The 17,786-nt window shown below is 38.3% G+C and overlaps 1 protein-coding gene across 4 annotated transcripts in view; it reads left to right on the top strand.

Moving 5' to 3' along the window:
- The window catches only part of EXOC6B (exocyst complex component 6B), a 675,853-nt gene that overhangs the window by 68,782 nt on the left and 589,285 nt on the right, over positions 1 to 17,786 (top strand). The window contains exon 2 of one of the 4 annotated variants that reach the window (XM_066267372.1): positions 13,170 to 13,335. The exons of 2 other annotated variants lie outside the window; for them this stretch is intronic. In XM_066267372.1, the coding sequence (XP_066123469.1) occupies positions 13,170 to 13,335 (166 nt within the window). Of the gene's footprint in view, positions 1 to 13,169; positions 13,336 to 17,786 lie in introns of those variants that run through there. One more of the 4 variants, XM_066267373.1, reaches the window with a different exon arrangement.

The following is a 17,786-nucleotide window of genomic DNA, read 5'->3' as shown; positions in this document are numbered from 1 at the left end:
ATTGATTTTAGAGAGAGAGGAAGGGAGAGAGAAAGAGCAAGACAGAAACATGGATCTGTTCCTATATGTGTCCTAACTGGGGATCAAACCCACAAAGTTGGCATATTGGGATGATGCTCTAACCAGCTGAGCTATCTGGCCAGGGCTGTTTCTTGTTCTATATATAGCTATACAGTCATCCCTTGCCATGTCATGGTTTACTTTTCGCGGTCTCACTGTATTGTGGATTTTTAAATTGTATGTACCTAATTTTGTATCGCAGATTTTTCGCTATATTGCAGGAGTTTACGTAGGTTTAAGAATATAGAAAGTATTTAAGAGCATAGGAAGTATTTATAAGAGTGTGGGAAAGGTTAGTAACAGTGTGGGAAAGGTTTATAAGAGTATTGGGAAGGTTTATAAAGCCTTAAATATATATACAAATAATAAAATAAATATAAGTTCGCTACTTCGCGGATTTTCGCCTATTGCGGGAGATTCTGGAACCTAACTCCTGCAATAGACGAGGGACCACTATAGAAGCATTAGGCTAGAGGGGATTGATAGACTTCGGATTGTCATTGCAGATTTGTTTTAATCTCTGGAGATTTTTATTTTCTTTTTGCTTAGCCATGCACTAAAAAAAAAAAAAAAAAAAAAAGATTTAGAAGCTTAATCCAGCAGTTTTAGAGTATAGTAGTAGAAAGGTTTTTTCTGTTATGTCTAATCTTCCATAGTGTTTGTGGAAATTCATCCTATTTGACCTACTTTGTTCTTCACTAATTTTTTTTAGGATAGAAACTATTGCAATGCCTTTTATCCACCCTCCTTTCAGGGTCTTCATTGCTCGTAGACTTAAAGATTGCAGTTAGCCATGAAGTGTCAGTAAACAATCACTTGTGGGTGAAACTGGACCAGGAATTTAATGTGATGTTCGCAAGTTTGATTCTTTCTCAGAAAATCAGAAATGTGTGTGTGTGTACGTATTTTGTGCATATGTGTGCATATGATACACACATATATATATATATATATAGTGTATGCATATGTATGCACATACATGTCTTTATTTTTATTTTATTTTTGGGGGGAGAATTTATTTTATTTTATTTTATTTTTTTTAGTATTTTATTTTATTTAGACAATTTTAACGGGGTGACATTGGTCAACTAGAGTACATAGATTTAGAAAAAACATCACATCATTTTGACATTTGATTATATTTTATACCCATTACCCAAAGTCAAATTGTCCTCCATCACCTTTTATTTGTTTCTCTTTATGCCTCTCCCCTCCTTCTACCCCCTCCTTCTCCTCTCTTCCCCTCCCCCTGGTAACCACTGCATTCTTATCTATGTCCATGAGTCTCAATTTTGTGTCCCACCTATATATGGAATCATAGTTTTTAGTTTTTTCTGATTTAATTATTTCACTCAGTATAATGTTATCAAGGTCCATCCATGTTATTGTAAATGATCCGTTGTCATCATTTCTTATGGCTGAGTAGTATTCCATAGTATATATGTACCACATCTTCTTTATCCAGTCATCTATTGAAGGGCTTTTTGGTTGTTTCTATGTCTTGACCACTGTAAACAATGCTGCAGTGAACATGGGGCTGCATATGTCTTTATGTACTAATGTTTTTGAGTTTTGGGGGAACATACACATCTTTAAATGACAACACTTATAGTTTGACTTAGTGATTCTGGGAAACTTGGTTGGTCTAATTTTATTAAGCCCACATTAAATCTACATACATAAGGAAACCAGGAGTGTTCATTTAAGTGTTTCTAGTACCCACCCCCACTGGTTTGTTTTTCTGTGTTAATAGCTTTCTCATCTCTGTCATTGGAACTATAATAATTTTAAGTGTGGAGTTCCTGAAGCATTTCTTCAGTTAGCATGCAGTCTTTTAAAATATTTACATAGCTCTGCAGAGTATTTATTTAATTAAATAATATCTTTTATAAAGGATCTTGAAGCTTACCAACATACCCTAGTTTGGACTCATAATTATGATGGTGGTAGATATTAAGTGGATCAGTAGTTTCATTTAGCCCCACTCAACTTTGTATGTTTCAGTGTTAAATTTGACACTCTGAATTCCATGCAGTGAAAGTGGAGTTAATCCACAAATGTTAATTATAACCCTGTGTGTACTAACGACCTTTCTCTCCTGCCTTCATTTTTCCAGGTTAGATTTAACAGGAGTCATCAGGCTATGTATAGATTCTTTTTATTTGGCAGCAACATCCATATTCCAATTTTTAGCTGCCATATTTCATGACCACCACTGATTGCTGCAATGGAATAAATCTTATTGCACTTAACGCAAGTTGATACAGACGCCAAAATGAAGCCACTGATACATCCTGTAGTGCCTTTGTATCTTCAATTACTTAGGGTGATTAGTTGTTCAAACCATGGCCCTGGCCAGTTGGCTCACTGGTATAACATTGGCCTGGCGTGTGGATGTTCCGGGTTCAATTTCCAGGCACATAGGAGAAGCAACCATCTGCTTCTCCACCCCTCCCCCTTCTCCTCTCTCTCTCTATTCCTTTCCTGAAGCATGGCTAGATTGGTTTGATCGAGATGGCCCCAGCACTGAGGATGGCTCAATTGCCTCGGCCTCAGGCTTTAAAAAAATGGCTCCATTGCTAAGCAATGGAGCAATGGCCCCTGATGGGCAGAGCATCGCCCCCTTGTGCGCTTGCCCAGTGGATCCCATTGGGACACATGCAGGAGTCTGTCTCTGCCTCCCCTCCTCTCAGTAAAAAAGAAAAAAAAAAAGAAAAATACATTGATCAAACCACGTGACAGTATCATGGTAGCTTTCATTAGTTTATTTCCTAATAGTTTGTTATTGATTTGCATGATATTTTATGACAAGTTCCTCTTCTCTACTTACCTGTGCTTTTGAACCAATATCTGACTTTTAATAAGCCCTTTGACTAAGTGCCAGTTGGAACTTTTCCACTCTGCCTTTGTCCCTCTGAAATAGCCATCACAAAAATGTGGGGCTCCCTTTCTGCCTTCAGGGAGATCTCTATCACACAATATTGTTTTGGTTCATGGGCTGTCTTGGTGAAGTCATTTGGGTACTTTGGTATATGCAAGGGTGAAAGAAGGATTTGAATGTATTTGATCACCTGTAGCAATGCAAAAACATTTGGCTATGGTCTATAGCAGTGATTTTCAACCTTTTTTGAGCCGCGGCACATTTTTTACATTTACAAAATCCTGGGGCACACCACCTACCAAAATGACACAAAATGACACTCTAACTGTTAGAATTTATTTAAAGTTTAAATAAATTACATTTATTAAAAAAAAGTTAAAAAAGGATAACCCCCTCATATATACAGTCCTCATATATACAGTAACATCCCTCATATATATAGTCCCATGTAACATCCCTCATATATACAGTCCCACGTAACATCCCCTTATAAGTACAGTCCCATGTAACATCCCCTCATATACAGTCCCACGTAACATCCCCTCATATACAGTCCCATGTAACATATATACAGTCCCGCTAATAGATACTGGAGCTTTCATCAAGGTTGTGGGTTCAAATCAATTTGGCAAATACTCTCTATATAGAAACTGCACAAAATCAATTTTAGAAAATGTTGGGTACTTGTGTAACATCATAAGTCCTCAGAGCATCTCTACTGTCAGATTGAGAAGTTTGCTTTCTAGGTAAGGATTCTGATAAATACTAGAGTTCTCCCTGAGGTTGTGGGTTCAAATCCCATGGTCAGCTTGGTGCAGGGGCCTTGGTTCTGTCTGTTTTGATGATGTATATAGAGATTTGAGCTCTTTAAGAAGATGACCCTTCAGGAGGCCATATACAATGTAGATAACATTGTGATGCATTGTATATCACCCTCTGCGGAGGCCTCTTTTAAAAAGAAAAAGGTCGAATATCTATATACACCCTCAGGATAGACATAACCAGCTGAGGCTGAGGCTTCATCTAGTGGTGGCAACATTTACCTCCAGTCCTGACCAGGATTAGAAATCGGGACCATGGGGAGCAGTAGCAGCTTCAACTATTCGCCGTGGCCACACAATGACAAATGCGCAGCAGCCCGAGCAGGGACCTTCCTGGGTGTGGATGAGAGGCGGCCTACTATTGGTTCATCACTAGTGGTCGGGATGAATCCTAGAAGGTGATTGGTCAGTGAGCGTTCCTTGTGCCTCCACTCTTCCTGTCGCTGATAGCTGGAGGGATTGTGAGGGGAATGTTTATGTTTGGATGGAGGCGGCTGGTGGCGGGCCAGATAAATAACCTCCGCGGGCCGTATCTGGCACACAGGCCGTAGTTTGGGGACCCATGTTTAATTTCCCCACGGCACACCTGACTATGTCTCACGGCACACTAGTATGCCGTGGCACACTGGTTGAAAAACACTAGTCTATAGCAGGGGTAGTCAACCTTCTTATACCTACCGCCCACTTTTGTATCTCTGTTAGTAGTAAAATTTTCTAGCCACCCACCAGTTCCACAGTAATGGTGATTTATAAAGTAGGGAAGTAACTTTACTTTATAAAGTTTATAAAGCAGAGTTACAGCAAGTTAAAGTATATAATAATAATTACTTACCAAGTACTTTATGTCAGATTTTCGCTAAGTTTGGCAGAATAAATCTTTATAAAACAACTTACTATAGTTAAATCTATCTTTTTATTTATACTTTGGTTGCTCCGCTACCGTCCACCATGAGAGGTGGAACGCCCACTAGTGGGCAGTAGGGACCAGGTTGACTACCACTGGTCTATAGCTTTGGCTTCATTAACTAGCATATACTTCCCTTATTACTGATGATGATAGACAGTGATCTGCTTTCACTTTTATGTATTCAGAGCATCCGCATTACCATAGTAAGGTCTGAGTTACATTGATAGACAAACTGTAGTAAGGAAGGAAAGGTGCTTTAAAATTTTATTGACCTCCTGCAGTTTCTTTTTCAATATCATATACAAATCTGTTTTCCACTTTATTTATTTATTTTGAGAGAGGGAGAGAGGGAGGGAAGAAGGAAGGGAGAGAAGAAGAGAGAGAGATGAGAAGCATCAACCTGTAGTTATGGCATCTTAGTTGTTCATTGATTGTTTTCTCATATGTGCCTTGACTGGGGGGCTACAACTGAGCAAGTGACCTCTTGCTTAAGCCAGCGATATTGGGCTTCAAGCCAGCAACCTTAGGCTCAAGCCAGTGACCTTGTGCTTCAAGTCAACAACCATGGGATCATGTCGATGATCCCACATTCAAGCCAAATGAACCTGCACTCAAGTTGGTGACCTCAGTGTTTCAAACCTGGGACCACTGTGCCACCACTGGTCAGGCTTCCACTTTATTTTTAACTTTTGGAATAAACAAAAATACTAATGATGCTTTTATGGTACTTAATGAGAAGAAAATGTTTCAGGACTAAAACCATGACAGAAGTTAAAAAACATATTAAAAAGAAAAGACCACATTAAATGCTGGAATTTTTTTCTTTGATTAATCAAAAACAAAAAGCAAATTGTTCAGTCATCTGTATCTTGAAGTTCTTGGTTCTGAAAACATCTCAACAGATAAGCTGTGTTTTATGTGATTCTCTTTTGCATCCATCTTTGAGAATGCAATCAAACCCAAATTAGTTTGTTTCTTACCCTTTTTTTTCTTCCTCCATCTTCACATATCTGGAGGCTCTCCTTCAAACCAGGATCTGTGCTAGATGCTGAAGATAAAATGGGCAAGACACAGTGTCTCCCACAAGGAGATTAAAGTTCTAATATGGGGAAATTGGTGAGCGAATGGGCAACTAGAATTTAGATTAGTAAATTATGTGATGGTGTTAATAACAAAGGAGGAGCACATAACAACAGTCTGTATGATTAGAGAAGGTTTCTCAGACAAAGTTAGGTGCAAGCTGAGATTTGCAGAGTGGACGGGAGTTAACTAAACTAGGAGAAAAGGATGAAGAGCAGTCTAGGTCCTAGGGACAGGATTCCTTAGCCCTGTGTAGACTTTGACTTACTGTTGTTTTTTCTTTGATTTGCCTGCTATCTTTGAAGACTGAACAAAGCTGTGCATTTAGAATACTTTCCTTTGCAAGTTGCAGACTATTGAGGGAAAGTGGAAATACCATATTTCCCTTAAAATGGGAAATACGATTGTTTCTGGATTGGTTCTTCATCAAGGATGCAGGTGTTTTCCATCTTTATCTTAGTCATCTTCAAATTATTGGTATTCTCTCTTCTCATCTTAGTATGGTTCCTGTGTCCCCAAGTATCATACAGAACAATGTCAAAAGAGGAAAAGCAGCTTCTTTCCCTGCATCTTTCAGGAAAGAATATTTTAAAATATATTTATTGAGTTTAGAGAGAGAGGAAGGAAGAAAAACAAACATCGATTTGTTCCACTTAGTTATGCATTCTTTTTTTTTTTTTTTTTTTTTTTTGTATTTTTCTGAAGCTGGAAACGGGGAGAGACAGTCAGACAGACTCCCGCATGCACCCGACCAGGATCCACCCGGCACGCCCACCAGGGGCGACGCTCTGCCCACCAGGGGGTGATGCTCTGCCCCTCCGGGGCGTCGCTCTGCTGCGACCAGAGCCACTCTAGCGCCTGGGGCAGAGGCCAAGGAGCCATCCCCAGCGCCCGGGCCATCTTTGCTCCAATGGAGCCTTGGCTGCGGGAGGGGAAGAGAGAGACAGAGAGGAAGGAGGGGGTGGGGGTGGAGAAGCAAATGGGCGCTTCTCCTATGTGCCCTGGCTGGGAATCGAACCCGGGTCCCCCGCACGCCAGGCCGATGCTCTACCGCTGAGCCAACCGGCCAGGGCCAGTTATGCATTCTTGATTGATTTAAAAAGGTTTTATTTATTGATTTTAGAGAAAGAGGAAGGGGGTGAGCGATAGAGAGAGAGAGAAAGAGAGAGAAAAAAAGAGAAACATTGATTTGTTGTTTTACTGACGCATTCATTGGTTGATTCTTGTATGTGCCTTGACTGAAGATTGAACCCGCAACCTTGGTGTGCTGGGATAATGCTTTGACCAACTGAGCTTCCTGGCCAGGTCAAGAAAACTGTTTCCTGGATCCTCCCTACCAGACTTCCCTTTACGTCTCCTCAGTGAGAGTTGTATGACCTATTAATTGGTCACTGACAAAGGGAAAGGAATTATCATGATTGGTTTACAGATTAATTAGTGTTTACCCCTGTGGTAGGAAGTGAAGATGAAATACCAGAACAAATTGGGACTCTTCCAAGAGGAAGAAGAATGGAATAGCTGTTGTGCAGACAGACATAGCTAACTCTGACTCATCTTGAAGTAGAAGTCTCTCACTCCCTCTCCCTCCCACTTAGCTTTGTGTTAGGCTTCAAATGCATTAGCTTTTCCTAATTGTGTTTTTTTTTCAGAGTCAAGTCCAGATGTATCAGTAACAAGCAATGTAATTTTGATTAAGGCATTTAACTTTCCTTGGCCTCAGTTTCCTCCATTGCACAATAAGATTTTTGTATTCCATTTTCAAGACCTCTTTCAAATCTAACTTTTTACGGGTCCGTCTGACTATTTTGCTTACCTTGTTCTAAAAGGAGACAGACTGATGTACTCCAGAGAATACTTTCTAGCTGTGTGAATTTGGCAGGCTACTTCATCTTCTTGGGTTTCAGATTCCTTATTTATAAAATGGGAATAATGTCTAATTTATAAGATGCATAGGATTTAAATGAGATTCCATATGCTCATAATATTATTTACTTTTCTCTTATGACAAACAGATTTGAGCTGATGTAGGCTCTAGCAAGTGACATAATCCTATAATGATTTAGTATAGGGGAATGATAAATAATTCTTTACTAGCATGCCTGAAGTGCCATTTTATAAGTTATACACCTGAAATCTAGGCAGGATGTTCACAGGTATGCATCAGATATAGACACAAGGGTAAAACATTTTACATTTTGCAAAAATCTGTAGTTTATTTGATGGTTTTTAAAAACTAGACTTTAAAAGGCAGCATTAAGTCGTTAAGTTAAAATAAACCTATTAAAAGTTGTTAATTGCCAAGCATTTCTTCTTGTTTATCTTTTACTAGGTAACAGGATAGTCTTTGGATTACCACAAATAAACCAATGGTGCAGTTTATTTCAAAGTTTTATTTAACTCTGGCACACCTGAATATATCAAAAGCACATGACCTTATTCTCAAAATTATGCTTATTATTAGGAATGGAAATGTAAACATTAGGTTATTTTAAATAAAATATAATTTAATAGTTATAAGTCTTTAGCCAGCAGGAGTTATAGTTTTTCAATTTTTGAGCAGTCCCTCTGACTTGGCCACATCAAGTTTAAATTTCAAGGAATGTTAGAAACAGGCTATCACTAGATGGCAGTCTTTCTCTACTTTAAGTCCTTTGTGGGGTTGCAGGAGCTACTCTTTGTTCAAGTACAATGTTGACTATCAATATTAGGTTAAACTTGAGTTAGGTCTGTCACTCTCCAGAATTTAAGTACTGTTTATTTTTGTTTTTAGCATTTTATATCTGATAGATGTGTTGGTTTGCACTGAGTAAAGCTGAGTTTATAGTTGAAATGCTGATTTGAGCTAAACTGTTAGGAGTGATCAATAATTGCCTTTTCCTATGGTAGGCATCTAGAAACAATTTATTTTGTGTGTGTGTGTATTTTTCTGAAGCTGGAAACGGGAGAGACAGTCAGACAGACTCCCACATGCGCCCGACTGGGATCCACCCGGCACGTCCCCTAGGGGGCGATGCTGTGCCCCTCCGGGGCGTCGCTCTGTCACGACCAGAGCCACTCCAGCGCCTGGGGCAGAGGCCAAGGAGCCATCCCCAGCACCTGGGCCATCTTTGCTCCAATAGAGCCTCACTGCGGGAGGGCAAGAGAGAGACAGAGAGGAAGGAGAGGGGGAGGGGTGGAGAAGCAGATGGGCACCTCTCCTGTGTGCCCTGGCCGGGAATCGAACCCGGGACTTCTGCACACCAGGCCGACGCTCTACCACTGAGCCAACCGGCCAGGGCCTAGAAACAAAATTTTAAATCAGTGGTTTGTGACCTCTTTGGTAACCAGATGGAAACTATGAATTGGTTCCCCTTAAAATTACATATATGTGCTCTGCCTGTGCATACAAAATTCACATAAAACCTGGAAATTGTGGATTTCCTGATGCATACCTGCAGAACACAAGTTTATTAAACATAGTCTCAAACCCCTGTTTTAAATATGTAAGTATTATATTTTATTCTAACTTTTAAAAATTCTCAAGATACTCAGGGATGTATTGTAAACCTTTTGTGTTATTCAACATTATTATAATAAAGAGAGTGTTAGAATCATATGACCCTAAGATAAGAGAAACAGGCAGGGGATAGAGGTAAAGATATAGAAAATTCATTAACTTGTTTTGAACTACCTGTTTAGATTATTCTGAAAATGTATAATATTTACATTATTATTGATTAAATTTGAAAGTGGAAGTGAATTGTAGAGATTTAGAGCTGGGTTGATCCTTCCGAGTGTGTGTAATTGATTGCTTCCTATTTTCTAAATGAGAAAGCTGAGGGTCAGATTAACTGACTTGGCCAAAGATCCATAGCTAATTACATTGCTATAACCAGAGCCACACAGCTAGGTAGCTAAAATCCATGTTTTCTTTCTTTGATTTATATATATTTTTATAGGAAGTTCAGGGAGCTAGGGAGTCATTATTAACATGTTATAAATTTTTTAACTTTGGGATTTTCTTCTTGAGGTTGTCTTTTGTGATATTAACATAGATCATTGTAAGGGAAAAAAGAGAAAAGGTTTACATAGTAAAAGGACATAGACTTGCTACTTAGTAATATTATGGTTAAAATATAATTGAATTTGAAACCAAGAATTATCTAATATTGAATAATGTCTGCTTATACCATTTAGATAGATTCCTTTTCAGTGTTTATTCCTTTTCTTCAAATGTCAAAGAATATTAGTATCTTTACATGGAAACCTTTCTTTATTTTTTTTGAAAGGTGAAAGGTTATCCTTATTTGAGATTAGTCAATAGTAGTGTATTGTCTTGTGTATTTCAAATAGCTTTTACAGGCAAGTGGTTGTTGTGTAGTGTGTCTTAATTGTCAAAGCAGGGATTGTGATAATTTATTTGAAGGTCTTCTCTGTTTATTTCAAAGGAAGGAGAATGAACCTAGATTGCTCTGGCTTTTCTAAAGTAAGTTTTCAGAATTTTACTGGAAGCCAAACAAGTAGACATATTATCTGTGGTTACTGCTGAGTTTTGGACAATGAAACTGACCTGCTTAGGAAAGTGTGCTTTCTGATCCACAGAATCAGGGTAGTGATTCAGCACTCAACAGATGGTCGTAGAACCAGAAAATATTGGTAATGATAAAATGTATATTTATTGAACAAATGTCAGAGATTAAAGAGTTCTCAGAGATGATATTAGTCATTCATTTAGTCAGCACTCATTGTGCCTGTCTGGCACTTTTCTAGAGGTACAGTGGTAAATATGGCAAACATAGTTCTTGCCCTGAAGGTTACAGTCTAATAGGGATGGGTTGCGGGGAGAGATAGACAATATACCATGGATGATGAGAAGGAGAAAATTGTTTGAAGGTATAAGGGACAAGCATTACTAGCATAAAAATAAAATGTTTGAGTCAGGAAGAGGCTAAAAAGGTATCCAGTGTAGTTGAAGCATAGAGTGTGGAGGGAGGCTGGGGGTGGAAACCAGAGAGAAATGAGGTTAGAGAAGCAGAAGCCAGATCATATGAACTCTAGTAGGCCATTGCAAGCATTTAAGATTTTTATTCTTTTTGTAAAGAGAAGCAATGGGGGAAATTTAAGCAGGGGGATAACATCTGAATTACTGCTTTAAAAAGGTAATTTTAACTGCTGTGTGGAGAGTGTATACATTGGGGTAGGGAATGGGACAGATGAGGAGTGGAGAACGGAGACTTTTAGGAGGCTATTGGCTCCATGTGGCAATGATGCAGGTGTGGACTAAGGTGTCAGTGGGCATGGTAGGATGTGGTCAATTTTAAGATATGTTTTGGATGTTTTTAGTTGTTAGGACTTTATTACTTACTAAATTTGACAATTGTCTGTTTTTCTTTTTCTTATTTTCCTTTTTATTGAATTTATTGAGGTGACACAGATTAACAAAATTATACAGGTTTCCGGTGTATAGTTCTACAAATGCAGATGTAGAATCTCAAAGAGGATGTGCAGATGGTCTGTAGACATTTGAAAAGATGCTCAGTCACTAATCATCAGAGAAATGCAAATTAAAACCACAGTGAGATATCACCTCACACCTGTGAGAGTTGTCAGGACTTTAATGGATTGGAATGGAGTGTATGGGATGTATGATGGAAAGAGATGGATTAGGTGTGATTCCTAGATTTGTATTTTTGACTTTGGCAGCTAGATAGTGCCATTAGCTGTGATGAGGTGGATGGATGCGGGTTAGGGGGATCTTGAGGGAAGGAACAGTTTGGGGAGAAGAGATAGTTTAGTCATAGATTTTTTTTTCTGTGTTAAATCAGAGATGGCTTTAAAAAATCCAATTGGAGTTGTTAAATAGTGGCTAAATATTTGAGTCAATGATTCTAGGAAGCGCTCTGAATTGGAGGTATAGAGTAGGAAATCATCACTATATGGATGGTATTTTAAAGCAACAGGTGATAGAGTGTAGACAGAGAAAAGAAAAGGTTTTAGGAATATTTAGAAAAATAGTAGAGCAGGAGAAGCATATAAAGGAGATTGAAAAGGCATGCCAGTAAAAGGATAAAAACTGCATTACTGTGTATCATTGAAATCTAGGAAAAAAGGGTTTCAAGAAGGAAAATGTGTTAAACCATAGCAAATGCTGCTATTAGGTGGAGTAAGAGGAATGCTAACTATTGAGAGCTGAGGAAATGGAAAGGTGTTTTGTTGGGAAGGGGAACCTAGAAATAAGATGGTACCCAGAGGGAAATACACATATAAGGACAAGTTTCTTAAAGTCATGTTTATATACCCATAAGAGTGATTTAGTAGAGTGGAAGAATTATATGATGCAGGGGAGAGACAAAGGGAATAATTGCAGAAGTAATGTTCTTGAGACAACAAGGATTGTAGCTAAAAGCTTGAAATATTTTTCCATTATAGGAAGGTTGACAGAGTAGGAGTTACAGATGCAAATAGGTTGGTTGCTTTTAGTGGGAGAAGAGGACATCCTTCTTTTTTCCTTAGTCAGCAGTGAGGAGATGGACATTTGGGAAGAGGGGAAAGTAAGGTTTTTATACCCAGTTATTTAGGAGAATATAAAGTGACTTTTTTGGTGGTAGTGTTGGTGCAAGGAAGGGGAAGAGAAGATTTAGTAGTATATCTAGTGGTTTTTATTGAGTGTCTGATTTATGTTTGTAGTTATAGAGCTCACCTGAGTCTAGCTGGCATAGCTATGTGATTTTTCCTAAGCAGTGTCAGCTTCTTGGATATTGTCATGGAATATTTTGAGTTGTGTTTATACAACACTGAGTTTTTCTAGATTAATTTAATTGAGAAAAAAAAGTGCAAGGACTTGTTATTTTTTCATTTTATGATGAGAATTCTGTGATGAATAAAGTCAGATACTTAATATTTTTGAATGTGCCCTGGCCAGATAGTTCCGTTGGTTGGAGTATCAGCCTGAAGTGCAGAGGTTGCCGGTTTGATTCCTGATCAGGGCACATACAGGAACAGATTGATGTTCCTGTCTCGGCACATACAGGAACGGATTGATGTTCCTGTCTCTCTCTGTGACTAAAATTAATAAAGAAAAGTTAAAAAAAAAGGCTACATTTAATATTTTTGAATGAATGAGAAGCAAAATTTTGGGTTTTCCTAAAAAATACTCATCTAGCATTGGGACAATATTAATATAATTGGATTACTTTGTGGTTTATGTACTTTAATATCTAATTTCTAAATACATTTGCTTCTGGGTTTGCAATTCTTTTTCTATATCTTAGAAGTAAATCTGCTGTAATCTTCATGTCATTTTTAAAAAATACATCATCTGTATATTGTATTGTGTGTTCGCTACCCCAAGTCAAATCTTCTATCACCATTTATCTCCCATTTTTCCCTCTGCTACCTCCCCCCCCTTTGCCTCTTGTAATCCATGCCATTTTTTTTAAAGGTCTGTCTATGATGGTGAGGAACATGGACGATTCATGGAGAAGCTTGAAACTCGCATCCGCAATCATGACCGAGAAATTGAGAAAATGTGCAACTTTCATTACCAGGGCTTTGTGGACTCTATAACTGAACTGCTTAAAGTGAGAGGAGAAGCCCAGAAACTCAAAGTAAGGACGCTCTAAGAGAGACTTGGTTCTCTGTCCTGTGCTGGGATTTTGACTAGCATTAGAAGAGTAGGGAATACATTGCAGGTTGTTACATATTTACTACAAATAAGATTTTTGTATAGTAAGGAAGGACGAATTAGTGCCGAAACAGATCATTGGAATCATAGCTTCTAGCTAAAAAGAAAAGTCTTTTAAGTTAAATTTGGAATAACTACATGTGGATGAGAACCAGTAATAGAATAAGTGATAGTTTCTTTCAAACAGAAATTTAGTTGACTCTTCATGACATCTATCTACTTCCTTACTAGATAAAAGTTATCCCTGTAGGATGGTGTTATTGCAGGGCCTGACTGTAGAAGTCTTCAGTGTGGCAGCCTGAAGGAAAAAAATCATAACAGCCTGACCTGTGGTGGCGCAGTGGTTAAAGCGTCAACCTGGAAACGCTGAGGTTACCGGTTCAAAACCCTGCGCTTGCCTGGTCAAGGCACATATGGGAGTTGATGCTTCCTGCTCCTCCCCCTTCTCTCTCTCTGTCTCTCTCTCTCTCTCTGTCTCTCTCTCTCTCTCTCTCCTCTATAATGAATAAATAAAATCTTTAAAAAAATTAAAAAAACATCATAACAGTTGTGAAGTGTTTCCTTCTAAAGCATGAGGGTTCTTTCTTGATACAACAGATTCAAGTTGAGGACCATATTAATCTGGTCCCTGGCTTAGCAAATCCACTTATCTTGGATAACTGACTTTGCTTATTGATGTAAAATCTAAGCACTTCACTAAACTGTTCTATTTTTTTCTAATAATTTGTATTTAGAGTTTTTCATTAAGTTTTCTCTGTAAACTTACTCATATGATCTGCAAGTGATAACAGCTTTATTATCTTCTTTCCAGTTCTTATACTTTTAATTTCTTTCTTTTCCTTTCTTTCCTTTGTATTGAATATTTTGTTTTGGTCTTGTTAGAATTTGAATTAAAGTCCCCAAAGGATATTCCTGGGCCATGAGTGAACTTGACAGTGAGTGTAAAATTCATATAAAAGAATACCTTAGTAAGAAAAGCAAAGAAACAACTTTATTGAGGGGAGAAGTGAGCTATTAGATGTTAAATTATATTTTAAAGCGACAGTAAATTTAAAAGCAAATTTGACTGCGAACTCTGACATGAATGGACATGAAGCTATCACATTGCTTAATATGTTTTATTTAATGTAAATTTTTGTACATTTCTATAGAGATATTAAGGTGTTTGATTATGGGATGCTATCATAGTATCCATTGGTTGTATAATGTACAATTTGAACCATATTATCTTTATAAATCCCCGAAATTCTGAAGTCTGGAACACAGTGGGGCCCAAGGCTTTAATAGGAGTGTATGGACCCGGCCTGACCTGTGACTGCAGCGGATAGAGCACTGACCTGGAATGCTGCGGCCGCTGGTGCGAGAGGCCCCAGTTTGCCCAGTCGGGGAACATGCAGGAAGCAGCTGCGAGCTGATGCTTCCTGCTCCTCCCCCCCTGACTTTCTCTCTCCTCTTTCTAAAATCAAGTAAAAAAAATTAAAAAAAAGAAAGAGCTCATGGACCTGTACAACAATTCTCAAACTATCGTAAGAAATACAGAATTGCCAATTAAATATAATTGAAGCTTTTTTTTATATCCTTCATCGCCCTCTCCAACAAAATAACAGCTCTTCTGGTTTCTTGTTCATATTGTTTAATGCTTAGCTAACTGAAATGAAGTTAAATCCCTTTTTCATTCAACATACCAAAATTAATTTCAGATGAACTAAAGTTAAATGCAAAAAATAAAATCATAAAGTAACTATTAGAAAATATAGAGGAATATATTTCTAAATACAGTTTTAGGGCAGAAAGAAGAAATTGATAGTTATGAGAACATTAAAATGAATGAACCTTTTTTCCACACAACTCAAAGTTAAAAGGTTAGTTACAAATATATGTGATGATTAATAGTCAACATAAAACATCATTGTAAATTAATAGGAAAATATGAACACTAATAGAAAACTGAGAAATAACTGTACACATTAATATACAGTGTAGAAAAGAAATACAAGGGAACTGTACAATTTAGAAATATTTAAAGGAATGCAAATAAAAAATACAAGTTGCTATCTATTAAAATGACAAAGACGAAAAAAATAAGATTGAAGATGATACCAAGTCAACAATGAAGAAATGCCTGTTTGGAGTGTAGATTGTTAGAAACTATGAGAAGAGCAATTTTATTTATCAATACTTAAAATTCCACATAGTTTTTAAGATTTATTCTAAGGCTCTACAGGTGCATGTACAAGAATGTTCATATGGTTTGTTAAAATAGATACAACTTTTAAATGTCCCTAGAAGTTATTTGATAGAGGAATAGTAAAATAAATCATGGTACATTCATTAAAAAGAATAATAAACTACAATACAGTGTAGAACAATATCTGACATGGAAAAGTGTTGGGAATATTTGCTTAATGTATAAAGCAAATTAAAATTGTGAACAGTTTGATCTGATTTTAATTTATTTTTTATTTATTTTATTTTTTGTATTTTTCTGAAGTTGGAAATGGGGAGGCAGTCAGACAGACTCCCTCATGTGCCCAACCGATCCACCCAGCACACCCACCAGGGGGCGATGCTCTGCTCATCTGGGGTGTCGCTCTGCCGCAACCAGAGCCATTCTAGCGCTGAGGCTACAGAGCCATCCCCAGCGCCTGGGCCAACCTTGCTCCAATGGAGCCTCAGCTGCGGGAGGGGAAGAGAGAGATAGAGAGGGAGAGGGAGAGAGGTGGAGAAGCAGATGGGCGTTTCTCCTGTGTGCCCTTTCCGGGAATCGAACCTGGGACTCCTGCATGCGAGGCCCATGCTCTAACACTGAGCCAACCGGCCAGGGCCTGATTTTAATTTATTGTGTTTACATAGATTCAAGTGTCCCACTGAATATATCTCCCCCCACCCCCGTGTTCCCCTCGGACCCCCCTTTGCTCCCTCCTCCCAATGACTTCCCCCCTTCCCGCCAGGATTTGCTGTCCTGTTCTCTATAATGCTATGTTATGTATATATAATTTCACTAATCTCTTTCCCTTCTCTGATCAATTTGATCTTATTTAAAATAAAATGTTATCTGAATCTTTGGGACCTGAATAGCCTCAGATGGACAAAAGAATCTGAAATGTGTGAAAACGAAGATGTGGGGTTCTTGCCGGGAGCCATGTGCTGTAGGTTCTCAGCCGTCTGGCTTCCGACCCGCACCTTGGGCTGTTCTTTTCTATGCTTGGTGAACACGTATTCCAGAACTTCTCCCTCCGCTCCCAGTGCCCCGCACCCACGATGGGCAGCAGGATGTTCTGTCTTTAGTTACTGCAGTAGTAAACCTGTAGGCAGATAGCACTGATTGCCTATAACGCTAGTCAGTTGCTGGTTGGTACTCCTCTTCTTTCAAGTTGCAGTGACTCAGGATGCTCCTGAGGGAAAGCAAGAACTGCGGAGACCAGTTCAGCGGTTTTGGCTGCTCAGGCTGCACTCACTCACTTGGAGATTGAGGGGATTGAAGTCCAGAAGCACATCTTGGAGGCTCTGCTCAGTGGGAATCCATTCAACTGGGATTAAGAGTTTATGAAATTTAGAGATTCTTGAACTCTAGAAGAGTTTAGAAAACTGAAAAGTTTAAACATTAACTGTTCAATGCTATTTAACATAACAATTAAAAGAAACTATACTCTCTAGGATGCTTGATTGCTATTTGATTCAAAGCATGTGTATGTGTGTCTCTGAGAGAGGGAGAGAAAAGGTGAGAGAGAGAAAGAGAATATTCCCTATACTTGTGTACTGGACTGCAGCATAAAATATTTCTTTTAATGAGTTTGAGGTAAAATATCTTTCAGATATGTCTTTATATGGTAAACAAGGTATTCTAGCAGAGACAGTGGTGCTAACTTTAGTAGTATTTATGGAAGATTGTATTTTATGAAATCTCCAGTTTAGGATAATAGTCAAATTATTCTTGAATAACTTCTCTGAACAAGATGACATTAACACTCAAGGCATCCTACCCCATTTTTATTCACATTGCTTGAATTTTCTTATATTGAACTGATATTAACCCTATTTTCTAGTAATGTTCATTTATTGGGTTAAATAATAAGCACTATTTTTAGGGCACCACCTTTTTTTCTGATAGCTTTCAGATGTTTGAAGGACAGCTGTTGTTCAGGTATGGTGCATAGTGTGTAGTGCCCAGGTTTAGTGATTAGTGCCTCCAAAAGAATCTTTTCCCCTCTTTGTGAACAGGCTGAGCCTCTCTGAGGTAAGATCGATCGGAATTTCCCTCAGTTGTCCCTCAAACTCTACCTAATTAGCACTACGTACTGATTTCCTTGGCAGAGATTTTCTTGACCCTAATGCATGTGCAGTTAAGCTCCAGAACTATCCACTGCTGTGAGA

Source organism: Saccopteryx bilineata, chromosome 3, assembly GCF_036850765.1.
Source record: "Saccopteryx bilineata isolate mSacBil1 chromosome 3, mSacBil1_pri_phased_curated, whole genome shotgun sequence".
Lineage (NCBI taxonomy): Eukaryota > Metazoa > Chordata > Mammalia > Chiroptera > Emballonuridae > Saccopteryx > Saccopteryx bilineata.
Note: the sequence above shows the minus strand (reverse complement) of the source record. Positions and strands in the feature narration are given on the sequence as shown.